Below are 26,727 nucleotides of genomic sequence, written 5' to 3' on the forward strand. Positions count from 1 at the left end.
CTGTGGATAGAGAATAATGTTAAAAGTTTTAAAATCTGTGCTTGTTTTTCATCTAGAATGGAGCAAATGTCAGGCAAATAAACTTCATCTGTTACTCTGACATTTTTCTCCCTTGCCTGCAAATCTGCTTATATTTCCATAAGGTATATGCATGAGAAAACCTGATGAACAACAGAACAGAATACAGTTGCTGTGGGATTTGTTTTGCACGTATGGACCAGGCAGTATCCGTTATTGAAATGCTTCCTAAAGGTAAAGCAACGTGAGAATTCTTTGGCTCGAATCACAAATAGCTCCAAACTGTGAGTTGTGTGGACTGAATTTCTGAGTTACTGTGTTTTGGCTTTGAGACCACATCAGAAGCACATTAACACTTTCAGTGTAACTTGCATGAGTGAAGTCCACCTCGCTTAGCAACACTTCACAGGATCCCTCCAAGGCGCCCAGTGCTGACCTGGCAACAGGAGCTCATTGAGATGGTAGACTGAAGTGACAGGGAGACACTGTTAATCATTCGGTTTGTTCTGAAAAAAGTTTGTGAAGGACCAGCCTCCTCCATTAGATTTAGGAGAATCTTCATCTTTAGGAGGAATCAAAAATTGTCGGGAGTTAATGGAGCATGGACTTCCAAAAGAGACAATTTCACTGTTGCTGTCTGTGGACCTAGGTGAGTCTGGAGATACTAAGTTCCAAGTATTTACATTTGCCTGAGGTCTGTAACCTGCAGTTTTGTCTAAATCATCATCTGCAGCCAGATCTTCTACAGTAGAAGTAACGAGGAGGTGCATTTGTGGCTTATAGCCTGTCCCCCCTACAGGGTCGTTTTTGGGTTCTTCCTCTGGTTTTGCCTGAGGCTGGTACATGGACTGAATGTCAATGTAAATGACTTGTGAGGCCCCTCCGGCTTCATCCGCTCCTGGGTTCACTATCTCTTCCTCAATGACCGGTGGACAATAGGATACAACCACATGGTTTTCCGGTTGCACATCAGTGTTATCTTCTGGACGCTCAGCTACTGGAGAAATTATTTCTGTATCTTCTATTTTAGGAACTGTTGATCGAGTTTCCAGAACCTCGACATTATTTGGGGTACAAGGATTCATTTCCAATGTTTTAAGAGCGCTGTTTCCCTAGAAGTAAGTTTTAAAACAGGGATTAGAATGCCACGAAACACTGCTGCAATGCCTCTCCTACAAAAAGCAGCATTATTTTATATTGTTTTTCACAGCTGCTCATAAAAATGTGTCTCTACTATTCTGTAGTGCATACTAGAGCAAAGCTACTTTCTTTTCTACATATCAGTATTTTCCTTGGTCTTAATAGTAGTGAAAAAAAGACCATGTACAAACAATTTAAAACTAATAATTTTAGAAGTTCAGCAGATGTTCAAGCACTGCTATTTTCTCAATACATTTTACTCTGGATGACACTGACATGTTAAAAACTCTTCACAAAAAACTAAAAAAGGGAAGTCAGTACTTCAAAGGTAAACGTAAGAAAATAAAGGATTACCTCACAGACACTCTTTTGAAACTGTAAAGCTTTACAATTTTCTGGATTTGGAATATCAGGGTAGAAGGTTTCTTTAATCCTTTAAATAAAGATGATTAAGTACATTTAATAATAAGATTATCAATTAGACAATAAATAAGTTAATAAGTTATCAGGCTTATTTTGACGTTTCATATGAATACTCTGATGAATATCTGAGATCAAAATGGAAGATCATTTTCAGCGTGATCAGTCACTAGAGCGTTCAATATAATGCACTGAGAGGTTCCTATCTGAGAAGCAGAAACAGTACTTCTATTCCTAGAACTACAGTACCTTATGTATCTTATGGAAATGGAAAGCGAAGAATTAAAATGGTGATTGTGCTATGAAGTCAAAAGTCAAATACGAGCATTACTCATGGCCGAAATATTCAGACTGCAGACTGGATTCAGCACAGTCAACTACTTGGGAACATGTTTGCATTAGGTAGTTCTCTACTGCTCAAAACAGGCTCTGGATTATCAGAAAAAGGAAGGCTATTAATCTGGAGCAAAAACTAAACACAAACAAAAACGAAATTTGCTTAGTGCCCTATCATATTTATAGCTGTTAAAAAACCATTATTATTTGAAATTCCTGCAGGAAAAAGAAATGTTGTTAATGTAAGTCTGAAATGCTCTAACTTCTAAACTATCTCCTAACTTTATCTTTTTTTTTTTGTATTGAAATCATTTTTAAAATGTGATTTTGGGTAACGAGAATATGGCTACCAAACAGGGTATTCTACGGTTCTAAACTGTTACTATTTTGATTTATAAGCCAGGACTGCTAGAGTACATTCTCTTCTTTATCATGAATGATGGCCTTTTTAAGGCCAGTGAGGACAGTCTATGCATGAACATAGCCAGGTGCCACAAGCCGAGCCCAGGACAGCTCCTGCTGGCTGACCACGAGGCACTCTCTCCCGAGCCCCGCGCTTACCCTACCTCACTTCACTCAGCTCACACCACTCCCTCCGCTGCTGCACCCAGACACACACTTCTCACTTTCTCCAGGAGATCAAGCTCTTTCCAGTTTCTGGGCCCTCACAGAATCTATTCTCTCTGCCTGGCACATTCTCTCCCTCTCCTTCCCCTTTGGGACCCTGCTGCAGTGGAACGTCCACAGGGAAGCCTGACCACCTCCTGCGACGTGATTCCCCACTATTCTCCTCATGCCGCCCGTGCACTTCCTAGCACCCACTCACAATCTGTACCCATATATTTATTAAATGTTTATGGGTTTCACGTCCACCCTCCCCACTATCCTATAATTCTAATGACCATTCTTATTTTAGTTCACCACTATGTCCCCCTTTCACATGGGAGGGGTCATTCTTATTTGTTGAATAAATGACCAGATTTTCTAAATAGGTCACCAGGACAAGTGATACCTCAATCATTAAACTACATTTAATCTTGCATATAGCTATTGACCTATTTATGCCTATAAATATTTTTTTAGTACAACTGCTATTACTTTAATTAGTAAATATAGTAGGGAAAAATTTATACTTTTACTTTGTTAATTTTAAAACCTTTAAATAATGTGCCATGTTCTTGCCTAATGTTAATTCCAATATTAATTCTGACCAATACAAATATTTTTTACTACCTTGTTTCCACCAAAAAGTTGTACTTATTTTTTAACACATAAACTAAATAATCATGCCCTTAAGAACAAAACAGCAAGGGTAAATCATTACCATTCTCGTTTCCGATAGCAAAGGATACTCGTTACCACTCCGACAATGACAGCCACTGCCACTGGGATGAGAATGGCGATAATCAATGCCACAGCTGAAAAGAGAATATTGTAGATATTAAAATCAACATTTTTAGTATGAACTAGAGAATAAATTCGCATTATAAGATATTTAAGTCAGTAGATTATTTGAAGAAAAAATCCAAACTGCTCCAGGAAACTGAAAAACTATTAAAATATAACCTTAAAAAGTATTGTAATAATTTTTATACTAACACTTAAATTCTTCAGAGCAGTGTTTCTCTACCTTGGCACTACTGACATTTTAGGGCAGATACTTCTTTCTTGTGTGCTTTGCAGGGAGGAGGCTGTCACATGCATTGTAGGAAGTTTAACAGCATCCTTGGGCTTCTAGTGACCAGATACCAGTAGCACCAACCAAACATGTCACCAGACACTGCCAACTGTCCCCTAGGAGGCACAATCACCCCCAGCTGAGAACCATCTCCACATGGTCCTTTATTTAAGGGCATGTATGAACTCCAGCCCAGGGCTAGAGAATAAGCCCGTGATCAAATGAAAGTTCTTCGCTGTTGACAAGCTAGTCAAGTCCATCACTCTTCTCTACTTTCCATCTCAAATTTATGAGTGTTGTGCTTTATGCTTTTTTTTAAGGCTATTTCTTACACTCTTCCCTGGATATGCCAAAAATCACAGAATATCTCGGGTAAAAAAATTTTAAATCAGTTGACCGTTATATAAGTTCAACATGAATTTAGAACTCTAGACTTCAGAGGTACCCTTAATTCATTAATTTCTTAAGTATGCATTAGGCAATAACTGGTAAGAATAAATATGAAGTCATCTCATGGCCTTTCAGTACTGCCCTCCACCCACTATAAAAGTATAACAAAATATGAAATTTTAAAAAGGGGCATTCCTATATAAACAAAAATCACTGGAAACACAATGCACTTAAGTTTGGAAAGCAACTCGATGACAACATTTAACTCACAATTTTCCTTTGTCACCACAAACATGCTCTTCTCTGGCCCCATTCCTCCATCGGTATAGGCTCGCAAGACCAGATGGTAACTTGTTTTACCTTGAAGATCAGCAATTCTCAGTGTCTTCTGGGATATGTCGGTAATATTCTTAACCTTTATGTCAGAACGACCTATTTTTAAAGTGAAGAAGATTATTACTGATCTCTATACCATTTTAATCACATGGTTACTCAAACCTGTCACATTCACATCCTTTTTAAATGAGTCTGAATGCTGGTCGCCTCCAGGGCCAAGGCCCGTGGAGCCAGCCAGAGCCATGTTCAAGTTCTACCTCTGCCAGGTAGTAGCTATGTTATCTGTACCTATTATTTAAACGCCTCTGAACCTGAGTTTCTCTAACTATGAAATAGAATATCATGACTTAGCTCTCAGGGCTCTGTGAAGTTTTCGTGCATATTCTCTAGAATAATACCTGGCCTATAGCAGGCAATCAATAAAAGTCTCTTTTTTTCTTTTACTAAGAGCATGAAAACCCACCACAACCAAAACCCACTGGGGCAGGGACACTGCCACTCGGGCTGATCATGCCTGTGAGTAAAGTGAGAAACTCAAGGAAGCAAGATCATAAATCAACAGACATCGCTCCAAACCATGCAGGAAACGAGGCAGTGCATCTGAGTTCTCAAATGAGAGATTAGAGAGGACGCCCTTGAACCATTTTGAAAGGAAATGTGGAGAATTGTTTAAATTGTTAAATTATTTTTAAAATTTTAACCAAAAAAATGCAGTTTAATAGCTTAAAACTATATCATACTATATGGCTAAAAACAAAAGTAGCAGTTCCCTGCCAGCATCTTTCCCCACCACGAACAATCACTTCAAAATCAAGTTGCCCGTCTCTTTGGGTACTGACTTCCATATTTTGAAATAAACTTAAATTGGCAGTGCTCGATTTTTAAATATTAGACATTAGCTCTAACACACAACCACTACCCATTCTCTCCTCGAGCCCACATCATTCATAGAGAAACATCAAAAAATTTGGTAACTTCAGTGTTCACATTGTAATGATCATATAAATACAAATTACTACTAAGACAAAATGCTTGGTATGATCATGTTTCCTTTCTTATTTTTCTGTTGTTATAACTGCTTTTCTTCCTTATTTGCTTAATGTACCAATTACTGATTCGTCCAACACCCTCCAATGAATATTCCATACAAGTTTCCATGTGGTCCAAAACAACAACATCCCAGGGCTGCTGCTTCCCCCAGCTGCTGCCCACTCCCCCCAGGCTGCTTCCTGGGGCATCTGCTCTGGACTGGAAGTCTTCTAGGTGCTCTCATCCTAGAACTCCCTGCCCCACTATTTCCTCGTATTGACACACACTCTTCTAGGAGCTTCTGGAGAAGGGATACATGGGGGAAGTAATATGTGCAGCCTTCCATGTCTAAAGATGTCTTCATTCTCCGCTCATAGATAGTAGTACAGATACTACTATATCTGTAGATAGATTGGCTGAGTACAGAATTTTAGGCTGAAAATAATTTTCACTCAGTACTTTGAAGATGTAGCTGTGATATCTTCTAGTATCTGGTACATTGTTGAGAGGCCTGCTACCATTCTTATTCTTGATCCTTGCACAAGAGATGCTTTTCTGATTGTTTCTAGGATTTTTTCTCTATATATCAGGTGCTCTGAAAATTCATGGTGACGTACTTCAGCATAGATCTTTTTCTCTATTTATTTTACTGTGTGTTTAATGGCACCTTTTACTGTATACACTGAGGTCTTTCAGTTTGGGGACATTTTTTTCTTGTGCTATTACTTTGATAATTTCCCTCTCTCCATTCCACTCTTCTCTCTTAACAGAACTCTTATAAAGGAGGACAGTGCAGGTCTTTGACTCAAACTCCAACTTTCTAATCTTTTACCTCCAAGTCTTCTCCTTTGCCTTTGTCTCATTTTCAGAAGAATTTCCCCATTTTTCATTTAATTTCTCCACTTGTATTTAATTCCTTAAAAATTTCTTTGATCATATTTTTAATTCTGAGGAATTCTTAACTGTCTTCTGTTTGTTCCTTTTTATAACATCATGTCTCTTCAATGAATACAGTATACGTCAACTATCCAAGGATAGTTTTGTTTTAAATTTCTCTGTTTTCCCACATTGCACCCATTTCCTCTGGTTTCTCCTGGTGTCTGTCTTTCAGGTTAGGAGCTTTCTCAATCATCTTGTTATCCCTGGCTGCTCGTCATGTTCGCGAGTGAGGCACTAAAAGGCTCATGGAAGCCTGGTGTACACAGGTGGGGTTTACTGGGGGGTGGGCTTCACTTACATCATGGATGAGGATGACCAGGTGGGTTCCTGGCTTTTCATTGGGATAATCCCCCAAATATCAGCACCTTTTATGTCTTTCCTCAGGAACCACTTACTCTAATCCTCTCATCTCCTGCCCAGAAAACGCCTAGCTGAAGATGTCCTATGAAGCAGGTGGGAAGGAGGAAGAGGGACAGTCACAGGGTTTGCTACAGTGTCCCTTGTCTGGAAGCTCTCTGGTCCAGAATAAACCTCTTGTTCTCATGCAGGGAAGAGAGCACTCACATGAGCTACATGAAGCTGGTGTAGGACTTGGGGGTTCTAACTGCTCCTTACAGACTTACAATCAACTCCCGCTGTTCAGCCCAGATTCATCCTAACCATTGGCCTCCACTTCTGGCACTGCAGGATGAACCAAATTACTTCTCACTGATGCCCAACGGTCCACGTAGACTGCCCCGCCCTCCACTCCTCTAGGTCACTCGGCCCACTTCCACACCCAGCGTTTCCATACCCTCTTTTGTGCCTCTCCAGTTCTCTGTGTCTTTGTGGCTTTATGCATTGTTGTTCTTTTTTCTCTATTTTGCTCTAACTTTTAGTGACCAATCCACCCTAAGTAGAAGTCTACATGTTAGAATTTGAACTGGTTCGAGTGTAAAATTTCTGAGCACCTGAGGGAAATAACACTAGAGTCTGGATGTTTGCAGAATCTGATATTTAGGGTTTCCCTCAACTTTGAAGGTTAGTGGTCTGTGGGAGGCTCATGTTTACGCAGCTGCTCTCGGGACGTGACTAAGCTAATGCCCAGTTGGTCAGCATCTCCTTGTGGCGTTGTTGTTCTCTATTTGTCAGGCATTAAATATTATAATTAAAATGGTTTCTTTCCAAGGAAAGGTCATTAAGGAAAATAAAAGCTTTCAAATTGAAGAGATGATACGCTTGTGTTGTTCAGCCATGAATAAAAATCATCCGGCTTCCAACAGAAATGTAATTTAGGGTTTAAAGCGCAAGGTCTGCACAAACATTTCTGTATTTGTAAATCTGAGGCTTCTCAAAGGTCTGTGGACATACACTTACCACTTGTCAAGGACTAACTGTACTTTTTAAGATTTAATAGATACACACATCCCCAATCAAATCAATTAAGTTTCGTAGCTCATTAAGGTCGTGGCTAACTGTGTGGATGGCTCTTTGTCAGATAAAAGGAGACTCTGAAGCCATTCTTTAGGTTCCTGAGTTCTCTCCTCCATTAGTTTAAGTACAGGAAGACCTCTTTTTTTTTTTTTTTTGGCGGTACGCGGGCTTCTCACTGTTGTGGCCTCTCCCGTTGCGGAGCACAGGCTCTGAACGCGCAGGCTCAGTGGCCATGGTTCACGGGCCCAGCCGCTCCGCGGCATGTGGGATCTTCCCGGACCGGGGTACGAACCCGTGTCCCCCGCATCGGCAGGCGGACTCTCAACCACTGCGCCACCAGGGAAGCCCAGACCTTTTTTTTTTTAAAGTAACCTTCATAAGATGCTATGTTATGGATCATGCAAGATTAGAGAGATGCTCTCTGTCCTGTGGGGCTCACAATCAAAGGCCTCAGAATAAATGATATCTGAAAGACTACATGCCATTGATCACATAATAAAATCTTAAAAATCTCATATTCATCAAATGACTGCATTTTCCCTTCCTTATTTTTCAGAGCATTCTGGAAGTCTGAATAAACTACTCAGTAGCTTCTTTACTTCTTTTTTTTCTTTCCTCTTTTTTTTTTTGTAGTTAATAAAGAACTTCTAAGAAACAGTATACTTATTCTAGTAATTTACTTACCCGATTCCAAAACCCTCATCTTAGATGTGTCTCTCTCTCCTTTTTCAAAGTAAAATAAATACCCTCTTAAAAAGCCTCTAAGCTCTTCCACAGGAATTTCTTCCCATTTCACTAATATCGAATCTGCAGACGTATCCTCAACAGTAAAATTTGGTGCAACAACTGGAGCTGTAAAAGGAAAAAAGTCAACAGCTAAAGGAGGGTTTACTAATACAGAGCAAGACATTAAGGTTTAATGAGATTTCTAGCCTCAAAAATAGCCAAACTTGTAATCAGAACTTTATTTAATCATAAACTTTCACAGATATTATCACAAGCACTTTTGCTGTGAAGATACAAAGGCAGAACTTTCACACATAAACATATCTAGGGAGGTAACCTACGCAAAATCTTTAAATGGCTACTGGAATAGGCTTTACTCACATTTCCCCTCTTTACTGATAGTCTTGAATACGTTAATAGTCTTAAAACTTTGTAAAAGTGTAAATTAAGTATTTTTGATGTCCAAATTAAGATTTAATTTTCTTAATGACAACAGTAAAATTATGAAACATAAACATTAAACAAATGAAAAATAAGTAATTATAAATAATTTTACAGTTATCATACAAATTATTTTTCTTCCTTGTACTAATAAACATCTCAATTCAACCTGTTTTTAGAATTCAATCTGAAAACTGATGTTGTTTTATAATTTCTCATATTACCTTGAACTCTAAGAAAACGTACCCATTTAACTTACCCAGTTCCTCTACATATCCAATTATAGAACGTAGTAATTGATATCCTTGATTTCTGCACACGTACACGAAAAAATTATATCTTACACCGGGTCGAAACTGATCTGTAAGATGAACACAACCAGTAAACGTTCCTAAGTACATATTACTATGAATATCTATTTTAGAAATATCAAATTTATAATAATTCACTTTGAAATTTCCAAAACTAATTTTAAAAAGGTTACAGAAAATCCACATTTTCAAAATTGGTAAATATTCAGAGTGAAAACTGACTCAATAAAAATTAAACTCACTTCTGTTGTAATGAAAAGTTTAGTATTATAACATGACATCACCTCGAAGGGAAAAAATGGTAATCAAGGCTTTCATTTTGTTCCTTCAAATTAAGCAATGACAACTTCTTCCCAGATTTGGTCTAGGGTCAGTTTTCTAACCAATCCCAGGCCCATGTCATGCCTCTGAAAAAGCCCTTCCCTAACTAGTGTTATTTGTGGGTTGGAAAGAACCCACTGCTCTTTGCTTGTTCCAAGAAGCAGATACTAAAATGTCCACTCTAGTTGGACACTTCAGTGTTAAAGGAAATGGGCCATAGAGTCTATTCCTCTTTACAGCATCAGCATTTAGTGCCCTTGACTTAACTCCACAAGACATACAAGAGAAGCACCTTAACTTCGATCCAAGTTAATCACTTTTAAATGCCTCCTCGATACAATGCAACGTGTAAAGTGTTAGGACCACAGAGGTGGATGTATAACAAGGCCCCTGGCCTGGAGCAGTTGGCAGAGAGGTGGCAGGACAGATGAGGAGGGGTAACCGTAAGACCCTGTGTTAGACTAGAGGGATCTATCACAGAGCCTGTGGCCCCTTCAATGAGGGACCAAGTGAGCCTAAGAAGATCAGAAAAAGCCACCAGGAAGTGATGTTTGAACAGAGCCTTGAAGGGTACTTAGTAGCTCACCTGCAGTGATCAAGGAAAAAGACACTGCCTGGGGGGAAAATGGCAGCCTATGCGATTGCATTTAATTTGTGGAATACAATTATTCTAGTGTGGTTAAAGCACTCGCTCTCGGATTCAGAACACCAGTGGTCTTCAGGCTCAAAAGTTACCTCTAAAATCACTCTGCAACTTTTGCTGGGGGGGACAAGTATACTTGAGGTTCTGATTTTATACCACATGTATGTTAGTAAACCTGTACCTAGTTTTATCTTATGATTATGCATACCAAAATTCTACAGGGTTCTTCCGTCTGAAAAAGAAAAAGAGCCTGAGGGGTTAGAGCATCAGGAATGTGTTTTGAGATCATAAAAGAGAGAGGATAGTTGAAAGAGTGGGTGACTGAATAAGAAAGGAACAGGAAACGTGCAGGTTTTGTCCACACCCTGTCCTAGCAGCAACAAATAAAAGACAAAATCCCCAGCCACTTAAAGCTCTGAATTGCTTTCAAGTTAAATCCTGGTGTGATCCACATACTAGTTTTGTGACCTTGGGCAAGTTACCCAACTTCTCGGAGCCTTTGTCTTCTGAGCCACTACAGGGCCTTTGTTCACCTGCCTCAGCATCAAAAGTCCTCCTTTTCATCCTACAGGTCTCAGCTTAAACTCACAACCCAGATATTCCATCTAAAGGGACGCCTCTTCACATCACTCCACCCTGCCCCAGTCCATTCTGATTATTCTCAAGTCCTTTGTGCTCAGTAACCTGGGCCCTGGGCAAACAAGGGCAAAAGGATGGTGAGTGACATCATTACAATTATAAATAATGCTGTGTTGAACACTCAGGTGTAAATCTGTGCTGCTCTCGGATTATTTCTTAGAATAAACCCCGAGACAAGTAATGACTAGATCAAAGCCTATGAGTCGTTTCACACACATACTGCCACAAACTGCCTTCCAGAAAAGTTAAACCAATCCACACCCAGCCCAGTGGTGAGGGGAACAGTCACTGCATTGCAACCAGTCACTCCATATGTTGCTCTTTTTAAAAATATTTCTTTTGGTAGGGAGCATGCTGTAGTGTATACGGAAGTAGAAACATAATGGTGTCCACATAAAACTTACATAATGTTATAAACCAACGCTACCCCAATAAAAAGTAAATTTTAAAAATATCTTTAAAGAACTTTAATTGCGAGACACTCACCAGATTCTATTACAGTTTCAGTGCTGTTTGAAGGGACTTTTTTCCAGTCCATGAGGCAGGGTTCAGACCGAGATGAGTTACACCATTTAATTACATAGTCACAAGTCACGTTGGGGTCATAATTCCAAGTGAGCAGAATCCCATTTCCCATTCCAACAGCCTGCTCTATTTTGAGATCATCTTCAAGAAAGAAGGATATTTTACCAGTGTTAAAAATCATGTTTTAAGGTAAATCTCATGAAAATGGACAAGAGTTATAAAAATCACTTTACCATGCAGACATTGCAAAATAGTGCTAAACTAGATAAACCTTTAGCAAAGTTTAGAAGTGCTGCTCTGTTGTTTTCGTTTTAACTAGGGCAATTACCCGTGCATATATATTAACCCAGCAGCTGGAAAAGAAACAATGAAAAAGCACCTAGGATCAGGCAGTTGACATAACTGGGCCGGGACACGAGGATCAAGAGCCATGAAGGATGGGGCAGAGGGAATACAGGCACTAGAGGGTGGCATGGCAGCTCGGGGGCGGGGGGAGAGGCAGGCGGGAGGCTGGTGAAGAACACGTGTGGGTGTCAGAATCCCCGTCTCCTCGCCCACTGTGGGTGTGAGCTCCACGAGAGCAGACGGGGGCTAGTGCCTGCAACTCCAGCCCTGAGCACAGGCCATGCAGTGAATGAGTGGGTGGGCCAGCCCCTCTCTTCCTTTCAAGGGAGCCTGCTGCCCCCATGGGTGGGCTGAAGGCATTGTGGAGACAGGACAGTGATGAAATGCTGTGGGGTGAGGTGGGATGGGATGGGATGGTCGGCGTGGGCAGAGAGGGGAAAGCATCCGCGAGCACGGATGGGTGAGGTGCAGAGGCTGGCAGAAGGGGCCATGCTGAGGTTTGGTTTCCTCATCCTGCCAGATCTCAGCCTAGGCGATAAGGGAGGCCCAAGGTTGGGGGTGAGGAATTAGCATGGGTTAGGACAGCGTGGCCAATGGGAGAGGGAAATTTTCCAAGAAATAGGGGAAGAAGTAATTTCTCTAACTGATGTATATTTAAGGGTTCAGTAAAAAGCCATGGAAAGGGTTTTTGAACAAAATTTGCATTCATAAGCAGCTACTACTAGACACAAGACCACAACTTGGCCGGGAATACAGAAGACTTCGGATGTGACAGCTTCTTGACTCAATGTGACTAAAAATCCACAAGGTAACCTGCGCTGCGGCTGCAAGGCCTCTGGCTCGGGAAATCCTCAAGGAGCAATGATTTGTTCCGAGCTGCAGCAACTGTCTGAAAGCTGATAGCCAGACCATTGTTAGTTCTGTAAATTACTGTGTCCTGATGGACACACAGAAAAGGTAGGAATATAGTTCTTGAATTAAAAGATAACATAGCGAGAGCCATTAAATACCTAATTTAAATCAGCAGGTTATCTTGCTATGGGCGTTCACATCTCTCTCCCTTTTCTTTCTTTTGACTCCATACCACTACCTGCAGACCTCTCTTCTCCGGTATGCACTGCTATCTGGGCTCTGGACGATATTGTGTGTCTCAGAATGTACAGTGTGTCCCCAATTCCTTCCTTCTGACTGAAATGAAGAACCAGTTACATAACAAGCAGTAAGACACTGCCTCAAGCAAGAACTGGAAAGATACTTAGGACCCAAACTGGACCAATTTTTCTGCCTCTCCGAGTGGGTAGTCATAGAAAGGTGCTCCCATATTAGTGTGGGATAGCAAGGGGGACCAGGGAATGACTCAGAAGAGGAGTTAACTAGAAGAGGCAGGAGTGGCCACTGAAAACCTGTGACTCAAAAAGCTGTCAAGGCAGCTAAGGAGGAGTGGACTAGTCACTGGTAACCCATCACATTTACAGGGGGGCACTAAGGAATTTTAAAATCACACTGCAGTTGTTTTCTTAAAGCTTACACTGAAGATCTAATTTAGACTTTAAGAAGAATTTCTTATCAATAAAGGATTCCTATTAATAAAGAATGCCTTATCAACAGAGGTGCCATTTAAAATGAGTATTTGTTCCTGCCTGACAGTTTGAAAATAGCCCAGCTGGCTAAGTATCAATTGTCATGGTCTTGGGGAGATATGTGAAAATGGTATCTGAATAAACTATTAAGATATTTCTAAGAGTAATGTCCACTACCATAACTCTACAACATTACGTGTTAAAGTAACTGGGTTTAGTAATATTTTATCCATCCGTGTAGATGCTTCAAGTCAATATTAATGACTGCTGCCTCTCTACGTCAATACGTGACATTAATCTGCCTGTTCCTCCTTACACATCAGCAGCAGCAGGGTATATGAGAAGAAAGCTGACATTTATGAGAGCAAGCAACACCTTCCAAATGTTGCACCTTAATTTCTTGTTCTTATATACTACTTTTATCTTAAGTACTCACCATTTGGAATTTCCATACTAGCTATTTTAGAAGGTGGCGATGAGCCCACGGAATTTTTTGCCACCACACTGATGATGTAGTCACTTTTATCAAGTTGTATTTCTGCCTTATGTTGAGGATCAGGAATTTCAGAAAGGGATTGTGTTTCCTCGTCGGATGAACATGATACATTATAGGAGAGTATTTTTCCATTAGCTTCATTAATAGGTAAAGGCTACAAAAACAAAAATAAATTCTGTTATAAAAACCTGCGAGGAGTGATTATGTGACAAGGCAAGGCCATCGAGTCTAAACTGGACACTCTGCTAATCTTAACAAAGTAATGTTAGAAAAGATGAAGTCGTTAACAGTGCACAACACAGATTTAAAATCCACTGAGATAAATCAGGAAAGTGATTCTGAAGAAACACTACACTTGCTGTAAGCAGTTAAGAGCACACAGAAATATAAAAATTAAGTAACAAAATATTTAGCCTCATATTTTTCAGAAGTAAACCAAAAGGGGTGATGAGGAACATTCTTCTACTTAAAAAATAAAATATTAAGAAGTATGGCATCATGTTTTTTTAAACAGTTTTTGCTTTCTCATTTTAAAGGAGTACTTGCTCATTATAGAAAACGTGGAAAATACTAAAAAGTTGGAAGAAAGCGAGAAAAATCTCCCATATTCCCATCTCTTAAACACACTTACCTTGTGATATTTCCTTCAAGTTGTCTTCCTAGATGGAGATTTTCATTAAAATTGTTTCAATCATACTATACAATTTACATTTTTTCACTCTTCTATAATAAAAACTTGTTATATACATTTTAATAGCTTTATATTTCATGTAGCATTTTTATCACTTTACTTGAATAATTCCTTAAATAAGTGAAATTTAAGTTGTTCCCAATTTTTCACAATACTAAAATGAATCTTTTGGTGCAACATATTTTTTTCATGGCTAGGATTAATATTTTAATGTGAGTTCCCAAAATTGGACTTACTCGATAAAAGGAAAAAAAAAAAAAGAAGTTTGAATGTTTAACATCTTTATTGGAGTATAATTACTTTACAATGGTGTTAGTTTCTGCTTTATAACAAAATGAATCACCTATACATATACATATATCCCCATATCTCCTCCCTCTTGCTTCTCCCTCCCACCCTCCCAATCCCACCCCTCCAGGTGGTCACAAAGCACCGAGCTGGTCTCCCTGTGTTATGCGGCTGCTTCCCACTAGCTAGCTATTTTACAATTGGTAGTGTATATATGTCCATGCCACTCTCTCACTTCGTCCCAGCTTACCCTTCCCCATGTCCTCAAGTCCATTCTCAACGTCTGTGTCTTTATTCCTCTCCTGCCCCTAGGTTGTTCAGAAACATTATTTTTTTTTTTAAGATTCCATACAGATGTGTTTGCATACGGTATTTGTTTTTCTCTTTCTGACTTACTTCACTCTGGATAACAGACTCTAGGTCCATCCACCTCACTACAAATAACTCAATTTCATTTCTTTTTATGGCTTAGTAATACTCCATTGTATATATGTGCCACAACTTCTTTATCTATTCATCTGTCAATGGACACTTAGGTTGCTTCCATGTCCTGGCTATGGTAAATAGAGCTGCAATGAACATTGCGGTACATGACTCTTTCAATTATGGTTTTCTCAGGGTATATGCCCAGCAATGGAATAGCTGGGTAATACGGTAGTTCTATTTTTAGTTTTTTAAGGAAACTCCATACTGTTCTCCATAGTGGCTGTATCAATTTACATTCCTACCAACAGTGCAAGAGGGTTCCCTTTTCGCCACACCCTCTCCAGCATTTATTGTTTGTAGATTTTCTGATGATGGCCATTCTGACTGGTGTGAGGTGATACCTCATTGTAGTTTTGATTTGCATTTCTCTAATAATTATTGATGTGGAGCATCCTTTCATGTGTTTGTTGGCAATCTGTGTATCTTCCTTGGAGAAATGTCTGTTTAGGTCTTCTGCCCAGTTTTGGATTGGGTTGTTTGTTTTTTTGATATTGAGCTGCATGAGCTGCCTGTAAATTTTGGAGATTAATCTTTTGTCAGTTGCTTCATTTGCAAATATTTTCTCCCATTCTGAGGGTTGTCTTTACATCTTGTTTATGGTTTCCTTTTCTGTGCAAAAGCTTTTAAGTTTCATTAGGTCCCATTTGTTCATTTTTGTTTTAATTTCCATTTCTCTAGGAGGTGGGTCAAAAAGGATCTTGCTGTGATTATGTCATAGAGTGTTCTGCCTATGTTTTCTTCTAAGAATTTTATAGTCTCTGGACTTATATTTAGGTCTTTAATCCATTTTAAGTTTATTTTTGTATATGGTGTTAGGGAGGGTTCTAATTTCATTCTTTTACATGTAGCTGGTCAAGTTTTCCCAGCACCACTTATTGAAGAGACTGTCTTTTCTCCATTGTATGTTCTTGCCTCCTTTATCAAAAATAAGGTGACCATATGTGTTTGGGTTTATCTCTGGGCTTTCTATCCTGTTCCATTGATCTATATTTCTGTTTTTGTGCCAATGCCACACTCTCTTGATTACTGTACCTTTGTAGTATAGCCTGAAGTCAGGGAGCCTGATTCCTCCAGCTCCATTTTTTCTGTCTCAGCATTGCTTTGGCTATTCGGGGTCTTTTGTGTTTCCACACAAATTGTGAAGTTTTTTGTTCTGGTTCTGTGAAAAATGCCCTAGGTAGTTTGATAGGGATTGCAATGAATCTGTAGATTGCTTTGGGTAGTAGAGTCATTTTCACAATGTTGATTCTTCCAGTCCAAGAACATGGTATATCTCTCCATCTGTTTGTATCATCTTTAACTTCTTTCATCAGTGTCTTATAGCTTTCTGCATACAGGTAATTTTGTCTCCTTAGGCAAGTTTATTCCTAGGTATTTTATTCTTTTTGTGGCAATGGTAAATGGGAGTGTTTCCTTAATTTCTCTTTCAGACTTTTCATCATTGGTGTATAGGAATACAAGAGATTTCTGTCCATTAATTTTGTATCCTGCTACTTTACCAAATTCATTGATTAGCTCTAGTAGTTTTCTGGTAGCATCTTTAGGATTTTCTATGTATAGTATCATGTCATCTGCAAACAGTGACAGCTTTACTTCTTTTCCGATTTGTATTCCTTTTATTTCTCTTTCTTCTCTGATTTCTGTGGCTAAAACTTCCAAACCTATGTTGAATAATAGTGGTGAGAGTGGACAACCTTGTCTTGTTCCTGATCTTAGAGGAAACGGTTTCAGTTTTTCACCATTGAGAATGATGTTGGCTGTGGGTTTGTCATATATGGCCTTTATTATGTTGAGGAAAGTTCCCTCTATGCCTACTTTCTGGAGGGTTTTTTTTTTTATCATAAATGGGTGTTGAATTTTGTCAAAAGCTTTCTCTGCATCTATTGAGATGATCATACGGTTTTTCTCCTTCAATTTGTTAATATGTTTTATCACATTGACTGATTTGCGTTATTGAAGAATCCTTGCACTCCTGGGATGAAACTCACTTGATCATGGTGTATGATCCTTTTAATGTGCTGTTGGATTCTGTTTGCTAGTATTTTGTTGAGGATTTTTGCACCGATGTTAATCAGTGATATTGGTCTGTCGTTTTCTTTCTTTGTGACATCTTTGTCTGGTTTTGGTATCAGGGTGATGGTGGCCTTGTAGAATGAGTTTGGGAGTGTTCCTCCCTCTGCAATAGTTTGGAAGAGTTTGAGAAGGACAGGTGTTAGCTCTTCTCTAAATGTGTGATAGAATTCACCCCTGAAGCCATCTGGTCCTGGGCTTTTGTCTGCTGGAAGATTTTTAATCACATTTTCAATTTCAGTGCTTGTGTTTGTCGTGTTCATATTTTCTTTTTTTAAAGAAACTGCTTTTATTTATTTATTTATTTTTGGCTGTGTTGGGTCTTCGTTTCTGTGCAAGGGCTTTCTCTAGTTGCGGCAAACGGGGGCCACTCTTCATCGTGGTGCGCAGGCCTTTCACTGTCGTGGCCTCTCTTGTTGTGGGGCACAGGCTCCAGATGCACAGGCTCAGTAGTTGTGGCTCACAGGCCTAGTTGCTCTGCGGCATGTGGGATCTTCCCAGACCAGGGCTCGAACCCGTGTCCCCTGCATTGGCAGGCAGATTCTCAACCACTGCGCCACCAGGGAAGCCCCCATATTTTCTATTTCTTCCTGGTTTAGTCTCAGAAGGTTGTGCTTTCCAAAGAATTTGTCCATTTCTTCCAGGTTGTCCATTTTACTGGCATACAGTTGCTTGTAGTAATCTCTCATGATCCTTTGTATTTCTGCAGTGTCAGTTGTTACTTCTCCTTTTTCATTTCTAATTCTGTTGATTTGCGTCTTCTCCCTTTTTTGCTTGATGAGTCTGGCTAACGGTTTATCAATTTTGTTTATCTTCTCAAAGAGCCAGCTTTTAATTTCATTGAGCTTTGCTACTGTTTTCTTCATTTCTTTTTCATTTATTTCTGATATGATCTTAATGATTTCTTTCCTTCTGCTAACTTTGGGGTTTCTTTGTTCTTCTGTCTCGAATTGCTTTAGGTGTAAGGTTAGGTTGTTTATTTGAGATGTTTCTTGTTTCTTGAGGCAGGATTGTATTGCTATAAACTTCCCTCTCAGAACTGCTTTTGCTGCATCCCATAGGTTTTGCATTGTCATGTTTTCATTGTCATTTGTTTCTAGGTATTTTTTGATTTCCTCTGGTTCTTCAGTGATCCTTGGTTATTTAGTAGTGTATTGTTTAGCCTCCATATGTTTGTATTTTTTACAGATTTTTTCCTGTAATTGATATCTAGTCTTATAGCATTGTGGTCGGAAAAGATACTTGATAAGATTTCAATTTTCTGAAATTTACCAAGGCTTCATTTGTGACCCAAGATATGATCTATCCTGGAGAATGTTCCATGAGCACTTGAGAAGAAAGTGTATTCTGTTGTTTTTGGATGGAATGTCCTATAAATATCAATTAAGTCCATCTTTTTAATGTATCATTTAAAGCTTCTGTTTCCTTATTTATTGTCATTTTGGATGATCTGTCCATGGGTGAAAGTGGGGTGTTAAAGTCCCCTACTATGATTGTGTTACTGTCGATTTCCCCTTTTATGGCTGTTAGGATTTGCCTTTTGTATTGAGGTGCTCCTAGGATGGGTGCATAAATATTTACAATTGTTATATCTTCTTCTTGGATTGATCCCTTGATCATCATGCAGTGTTCTTCTTTGTCTCTTGTAATAGTCTTTATTTTAAAGTCTATTTTGTCTGATATGAGAATTGCTACCCCAGCTTTCTTTTGATTTCCATTTGCATGGAATATCTTTTTCCATCCCCTCACTTTCAGTCTGTATGTGTCCCTAGGTCTGAAGCGGGTCTCTTGTAGACAGCACATATACGGATCTTGTTTTTGTATCCATTCAGCCAGGCTATGTCTTTTGGTTGCAGCATTTAATCCATTTGCATTTAAGGTAGTTATCGATATGTGTGTTCCTATTACCATTTTCTTAATTGTTTTAGGTTTGTAATTTTAAGTTATTTCCTTCTCTTGTGTTTCCTGACTCGAGAACTTCTTTTAGCATTTGTTGTAAAGCTGGTTTGGTGGTGCTGAATTCTCTTAGCTTTTGCTTATCTCTAAAGCTCTTAATTTCTCCGTCAAATCTGAATGAGATCCTTGCTGGGTAGAGTAATCTTGGTTGTAGGTTTTTCCCTTTCATCACTTTAAATATGTCCTGCCAATGCCTTCTGGTTTGGAGAGTTTCTGCTGAAAGATCAGCTGTTAACCTTATGCAGATTCCCTTGTATGTTATTTGTTGCTTTTCCCTTGATGCTTTTAATATTTTTTCTTTGTATTTAACTTTTGATAGTTTGATTAATATGTGTCTTGGCATGTTTCTCCTTGGATTTATCCTGTATGGGACTCTCTGCACCTCCTGGACTTGATGACTATTTCCCTTCCCATATTAGGGAAGTTTTCAGCTATAATCTCTTCAAATATTTTCTCAGTCCCTTTTTCTCTTCTTCTGGGACCCCTATAGTTCGAATGTTGGTGCATTTAATGTTGTCCCAGAGGTCTCAGAGACTGTCCTCAATTCTTTTCGTTCTGTTTTCTTTATTCTGCTCTGCGGTAGTTATTTCCACTATTTTATCTTCCAGGTCACTTATCCCTTGTTCTGCCTCAGTTATTCTGCTATTCATTCCTTCTAGAGAATTTTTAACTTCGCTTATTGTGTTGTTCATCATTGTTTGTTTGCTCTTTACTTCTTCTAGGTCCTCGTGAAACGTTTCTTGTGTTTTCTCCATTCTATTTCCACGATTTTGGATCACCTTTACTATCATTACTCTGAAATCTTTTTCAGGTAGACTGCCTACTTCTCTTCATTTGTTTGGTCTGGTGGGTATTTACCTTGCTCCTTCACCTGCTGTGTGTTTTTCTGTCTTCTCATTTTGCTTATCTTACTGTGTTTGGGGTCTCCTTTCCACAGGCTGCAGGTTTGTAGTTCCCGTTGTTTTTGGTGTCTGCCCCCATTGGATAAGGTTGGTTCAGTAGGTTGTGTAGGCTTCCTGGTGGAGGGGACTGGTGCCTGTGTTCTGGGGGATGAGGCTGGATCTTGTCTTTCTGGTGTGCAGGACCGCGTCCAGTGGTGTGTTCTGGGGTGTCTGTGACCTTATTATGATTTTAGGCAGCCTCTCTGCTAATGGGTGGGGTTGTGTTCCTGTCTTGCTAGTTGCTTGGCACAGGGTGTCCAGCACTGTAGCTTGCTGGTCGTTGAGTGGAGCTGGGTCTTAGTGTTGAGATGGAGATCTCTGGGAGAGCTTTCACCATTTGGTATTACGTGGAGCTGGGAGGTCTTGGTGGACCACTGTCCTGAACTCGGCTCTCCCACCTCAGAGGCTCAGGCCTGACACCTGGCCTGAGCACCAAGACCCTGTCAGCCACATAGCTCAGAAGAAAAGGGAGAAGAAAAAGAAAAAAATTAAATTAAATAAAATAAAGTTATTAAAATACAAAATAAAAAAATTATTAAAAATAACCAAAATTGGGCTTCCCTGGTGGTGCAGTGGTTGATAATCCACGTGCCAATGCAGGGGACACAGGTTCGAGCCCTGGTCCAGGAAGATCCCACATGCCGTGGAGCACCTAAGCCCGTGCGCCACAACTTCTGAACCTGCACTCCAGAGCCTGAGAGCCACAGTTACTGAAGCCTGCGTGCCTAGAGCCCATGCTCCGCAAGAAGAGAAGCCACTGCAATGAGAAGCCTGCGCACAGCAACAAAGAGTAGCCCCTGCTCGCCACAACTAGGGATAAGCCCATGCACAGAAAGAAAGACCCAATGCAGCCAAAAATAAATAAATAAATGTATAAATAAATAAATTAATCAAATAATTAAAAGTAATAAAGAAAAGAAAGAAAGGAAGAAGGGAGCAACCAAAAACAAATCCACCAATGATAATAAGTGCTAGAAACTATACAAAAACAAAGGACACAAAAAAAACCGGACAGACACACCCCTAGGACAAATGGTAAAAGCAAAGCTATACAGACAAATTCACACAAAGAAGCATACACATACACACTCACAAAAAGAGAAAAAGGAAAAAATATATGTATCTATATAAAAAAAAGGAAGAGAGCAACCAAATCAATAAACAAATCTACCAATGATAATAAACTCTAAATACTAAACTAAGATAAACATAAAACCAGAAACAAATTAGATGCAGAAAGCAAACCCGAAGTCTACAATTGTTCCCGAAGTCCACCACCTCAACTTCGCGATGATTCGTTGACTACTCAGGTATTCCACAGACGCATGGTACATCAAGTTGATTGTGGAGATTTAATCCGCTGCTCCTGAGACTACTGGGAGAGATTTCCCTTCGTCTTCTTTTTTCACACAGCTCCTGGGGTTCAGCTTTAGACTTGGCCCCGCCTCTGCATGTAGGTCACCTGAGGGCATCTGTTCTTCGCTCAGACAGGTCGAGGTTAAAGTAGCAGCTGATTAGGGGGCTCTGGCTCACTCAGGCTTGGGAGAGGGAGAGGCACGGAATGCGGGGTGGGCCTGCAGCGGCAGAGGCCTTCCTGATGTTGCACCAGCCTGAGGCGCACTGTGTATTATCCCGGGGAAGTTGTCCCTGGATCACGGGACCCTGGCAGTGGCAGGCTGCACAGGCTCCCCAGAAGGGAGGTGTGGAGAGTGACCTGTGCTCGCCGCTCACATGCTTCTTGGTGGCTGCAGCAGCAGCCTTAGTGTCTCATGCCTGTCTCTGTTGTCCACGCTGATAGCCGTGGCTCATGCCCGTCTCTGGAGCTCGTTTAGGCGGTGCTCTGAATCCCCTCTCCTTGTCCACCCCAAAACAATGGTCTCTTGTCTCTTAGTCATTTCCAGACTTTATCCCATACTTCCTCCTGGCTAGCTGTGGTGTACTAGCCCCCTTCAGGCTGTGTTCACGCAGCCAACCCCAGTCCTATCCCTGGGGTCTGACCTCCGAAGCCTGAGCTTCAGCTCCCAGCCCCGCCCACCCCGGCGGGTGAGCAGACAAGCCTCTCAGGCTGTTCGGCACCGATCCTCGGTGTGGGAATCTCACCTCTTTGTCCTCTGCACCCCCGTTGCTGCACTCTCCTCTGTGGCTCCGAAGCTGCCCCCCCACCACCCCCTGTCTCCGCCACTGAAGGGGCTTCCTAGTGTGTGGAAACTTTCCCTCCTTCACAGCTCCCTCCTAGAGGTGTAGGTCCCGTCCCTATTCTTTTGTCTCTGTTTTTTCTTTTTTTCTTTTGCCCTTCCCAGGTATGTGGGGAGTTTCTTGCCTTTTGGGAAGTCTGAGGTCTTCTGCCAGCGTTCAGTAGGTGTCCTGTAGGAGTTGTTCCACGTGTAGATGTATTTCTGATGTATTTGTGGGGAGGAAGGTGATCTCCACATCTTACTCCTCCGCCATCTTGAAGGTCTCCCTCACATTCAAACTTCTTTATTTATATAGCTAAACTGCTTTTTAAAATAATTGCTCCAATTCATATAACAGTGCATGGGACCCTCTGATCCAGACTGACACTGACATTAATACTCTGCTGAAGACACTGCTCCAACAGAGTTCCCCGATGGCTCTCCAATGGCCTGGTAAAGTGGACATGTTACCATCCTAAGACTTGTGGGTTTCATTTGATACTATTCATTCCTTCACACATCCCCCTCCCCTGGTTTCTGCAAAAGCTATTTTCTTCTGGTCTTCCTGCCTCTCTGGCCTTCCCAATCTCCCCTGCTGGATCCTCCTCCTTTGCTGGTCCTTTATATCTTGCCATCACCTACAGTTCCACTCTTGGCCTCTTTCTACCCTGCATGCTCTCCCTGAGTGATCCCAGTTATCTGCTTACTCACAGCTATGTCTTTAGCTCAGACCTCTCCTGAGCTCCAGAGCCTTACATCAAACCACCTTCTACTGAACTGTACTCAGATATCCTTGTGGCACATGTTTAAAAAACTCAACATGTCCAAAACAACTTAATTTTCCAACCAAATATGGCAGAACCATCAACTAGTCACTGAAGTTAGAATCCAAATTGCTTCAGTATTTTTAATCCTTGGTTAAACATTTATCTCGTTTGAACAATATTCTAAACTTTCTCACATTGAAGTAATTTATATAATTGTTACCATATTATTGTGAAATCTGACAGACAACTGAGAGTAGCCAGGGCATTTGCTAATCAAGAGTAAGACGGGATGCACAGTCATATACAGACAACCTCGAAGCAATGGAATTTGTACACAACTTGCTCACAGACTTCAAAGATTTACTTTACTTAAAGCTGTAAAGATGTCAAATTTTTATAAAAATAATAGTTTAAATTTAAATAACAAAATTCACTGTTTTAAAAGAATCTGGTTATAACTGTTCCTATGAAATCTGGTGTAGAAGACAATTGTTCATGGTTTTGATGTTCATAAATCAGATAAAAAAATATAGCAACAAAAACATCTGCTCTGGTAAGGAAAAGCTAGTAAAATATAATGCAATTCATATTTTATCTAGAATTTTAGAAAACTATGTAAAACTTTATAATTATCATATGATAATGCAATTTACTTAGGGGACAACAAATTACACATGATATATATATATAAAGTTGGTTTCCCAGTCATTGAATTGAAAATGTAACATAAACACTTGAGATCCTAACTTGTGGTTTCTGGCTGCATTTCTGACTAAAGTGAGAGAGATGGAATGCATGAAATCTTTACAGGCCTCATAAAATCAAACTGAAGAATGCTCAGCTCTTGACACAGACATCCTCACTACAGTGACTGTGGTGCATCTGCAGTGATGTGGAATCTGGGGCTTTTAGAAGCCAGGTTACATTCTCAGCAATACTGTACGCTAAGCCAGTCTGGGAAATCCTGGCTGCCTGATAACCCAGGTACCATATGTAAGTTAAGTAGTTCAGCATAATAAAGTTATTTAAATATTCAAGGAAGAATTAGATATTTACCTTCCAATATATTATTAAATTTTTTCCGTCAGAACTCCACTCTCTCCAAGTATCTGGTCCCTTTGAAGGAACTAGAAAAGAGATTTAAAAGTTGGTATTTGAAGATGCATACTACGTAAGTTGATAAGATCAATAAGTGGGATGGTGGTATTTGAAATTTTTGTCTAGGTTTTTGAAATTCTCAATAAAAATGTGAAGAAGTCAGTGGCTTCCACTTAGAAAATGGAGCAATGGAAAAGCTGAGCTCCAAATGTCTACAAAACACAAGGCCCCTTACAATGGGTTAAAATCACCCTCAAGTCCCTCAGAAATGGGTCCAAGGCTGCCTCTCCATCTCACATCCATCTCTCCCCCCTTACTCAAGCTGGCTCTGGCTACACACTGGTTTCCTGGCTGCTCCTCAAACATGCCAAGGACACCTGCCCCAGGCTTTCTGCACTTCCTATGCCCGCTCTTCCTCTGCCTAGAACTTTTCTTCTCTGAATTAACCACGTAGCTTCCTTCACCACCTCCTTTATATCTCAGATCAAGTGTTACCTATTAGTGAAGTCTCTTCCAGCTACTCTATTTAAAATTGCAACCTCCCTCCTCAACCGCCTGGCCTTCATTCCCTAGCCCTCTCTCTAGGTTTTATTTTTTTCTGTGGCACTCACTGCCACCCAATATGCTATTGTATACATATTTTTAAAACTCATTTCTAATCCTTTATCCTATAAACTCCATGGACAGAGATTGCTGTTTTATTCCCTGCTATATTCCTAGTAACTAGAACAATTCCTGACACATGGTGGATACTCAACAAGTATTTGTTAAATGAATTAATGCCTTCATCTTAATGAGGCATAAATAAAATGTTTCCTCTTGGCAACAACAGCTCATCAACTGAAAGCAAAAGCAGCCAGTCTCCAAAATGACCAATGATATTGGTCTCGCTTCCTGACATTCATGCCCTCGTGTGGTCCCTCCCACACTGTATCAGCGTTGGCCTGTGTGACAAGTAGGGTACGGCAGATGTGATGTATGTCCCTTCTGAGGCTAGGACAGAAAAGACATTGTGGAGGCTGCCTTGTTCTCTCTTTGATCAATAAGTCTGGGACTTGCTGGCTGCCATGTTGAGGACACTCCAGCAGCCCTACGGAGAAGCCCACGTGGTGAGGAACCGAGGCCTCCTGCCAACAGGCATGTGACTGAACCATCCTGAAAGGCAATCCTCTAGCCCCAATCAAGCCTGCAGCCCCTACCCACATCCTGACTGTAGCCTCAGCTAAGCTGTCTAAATTTCTGATCCACAGACACTGTGAGATAACAAACGTTTGCTGTTCTAAGCCACTGAGTTCTGAGGTAATGTGTCATAGCAATAGATAACTAATACACTCTCCCTGGACTCAAGCATGATCCAAACAATTCTTACATGTACTGTAAGGATCCTCTCTCATCTTTCTAGTCTTCATGTAGAGAGACAAAATCTGGGTTAATACCTGTCCTTTTTTATCTTACTGTTTGTTAAATTTTTTGGAAGAAGTTTATATTCCCTATATTATATAGTTCAAATAAAGCTTTTGCTATCTTTTGTTTAATGATTTCTGAAAATTACACCTATTTCTAAATTTTTTGCTTTGTTTTAAAGCTGACATCTGCTTAATCAAGAATAGTATCTCATTCTGTCTTTAGAAATTATCATACTTAGATAACCAGTTACCTGATTTTATAGATATATTGACCTGGGCGTACCACAGAAACTAAAGTTCAAGAACCTGTAGTCCCAGCCATTTCTCAGGCCTAGGTCACAAATACAAATTCCACCAAATTAGCTTTATTAAAACTTGTTTTCAATAAAGAGATACTCTAAATAGGTTATGAAAACTCCAGGAATAGGAGGAAAGAGTGTGAGAAAAATCACTCCATAATCTTACTATGGTTTCAAGTTTGGTTTCCTATGTATCATTTTAATACAGTTGCAATCACATTGTGGATAGGGTAGCCTAGTCCTTTCACATAACACATGCCAAGCATTTTTCCATATTATCACAAAACTCGAAAAACCATCATTTAAAATGTCTGTATGATATTTTACTAGCAGGCATTATATAGTTACACAATTTATCTAAACATTCTCCTGCTTTTAGTCACTTTGGTGACATTTTCTTTTAAAAACAAAATTTCAGCATCCATAGTAATAATTAGCCGTATGTCATTCAGTTAACTTACTGGCTTCTGTGGTTAAATATTGTTTTTCATTGCTCCACTTGCTCCATTTCCAGAAGGGGTCAGTACAACAACGAATCCGAAAAGTATATATAGTATATGGATTTAACTTATCCACAGCAGCAAGATAACTTGAATTTTCTATTCCTTTCATTGTGACATTCCGCTATTAGAAACAAATATATATATTATATATATAATATCACATGTATATGAATACATACATACACTCATATACTTTTTTTAGAAGAAAGCCTCCCAAATTTGTAACATAAATTGACTGAATGTCGTAAGAGTTTACCTCTATAAAACCAAAGACAGTTCATCCACTATATTTTAATTCTTATGTAAATGCCAAATCAGTGAA

The 26,727-nt window shown here is 39.9% G+C and overlaps 1 protein-coding gene across 3 annotated transcripts in view; it reads right to left on the reverse strand.

Annotated features, from left to right (window-relative positions):
* Nucleotides 1-317: 317 nt before the first annotated feature.
* The window catches only part of LIFR (LIF receptor subunit alpha), an 81,563-nt gene continuing 55,153 nt past the window's right edge, over nt 318-26,727 (reverse strand). For all 3 annotated transcript variants that reach the window (XM_079915673.1, XM_079915674.1, XM_079915675.1), the window contains 10 exons: nt 26,364-26,526; nt 24,156-24,226; nt 13,667-13,880; nt 11,267-11,446; nt 9,126-9,227; nt 8,384-8,551; nt 4,253-4,414; nt 3,239-3,332; nt 1,513-1,591; nt 318-1,130 (listed from right to left, as the gene is read on the reverse strand). In XM_079915673.1, the coding sequence (XP_079771799.1) occupies nt 507-1,130; nt 1,513-1,591; nt 3,239-3,332; nt 4,253-4,414; nt 8,384-8,551; nt 9,126-9,227; nt 11,267-11,446; nt 13,667-13,880; nt 24,156-24,226; nt 26,364-26,526 (1,857 nt within the window). In that variant the 3' untranslated portion in view covers nt 318-506. The remainder of the gene's footprint in view (nt 1,131-1,512; nt 1,592-3,238; nt 3,333-4,252; nt 4,415-8,383; nt 8,552-9,125; nt 9,228-11,266; nt 11,447-13,666; nt 13,881-24,155; nt 24,227-26,363; nt 26,527-26,727) is intronic.

The sequence above is a fragment of the Stenella coeruleoalba genome, assembly GCF_951394435.1.
Source record: "Stenella coeruleoalba genome assembly, chromosome: 3".
Taxonomy (NCBI): domain Eukaryota; kingdom Metazoa; phylum Chordata; class Mammalia; order Artiodactyla; family Delphinidae; genus Stenella; species Stenella coeruleoalba.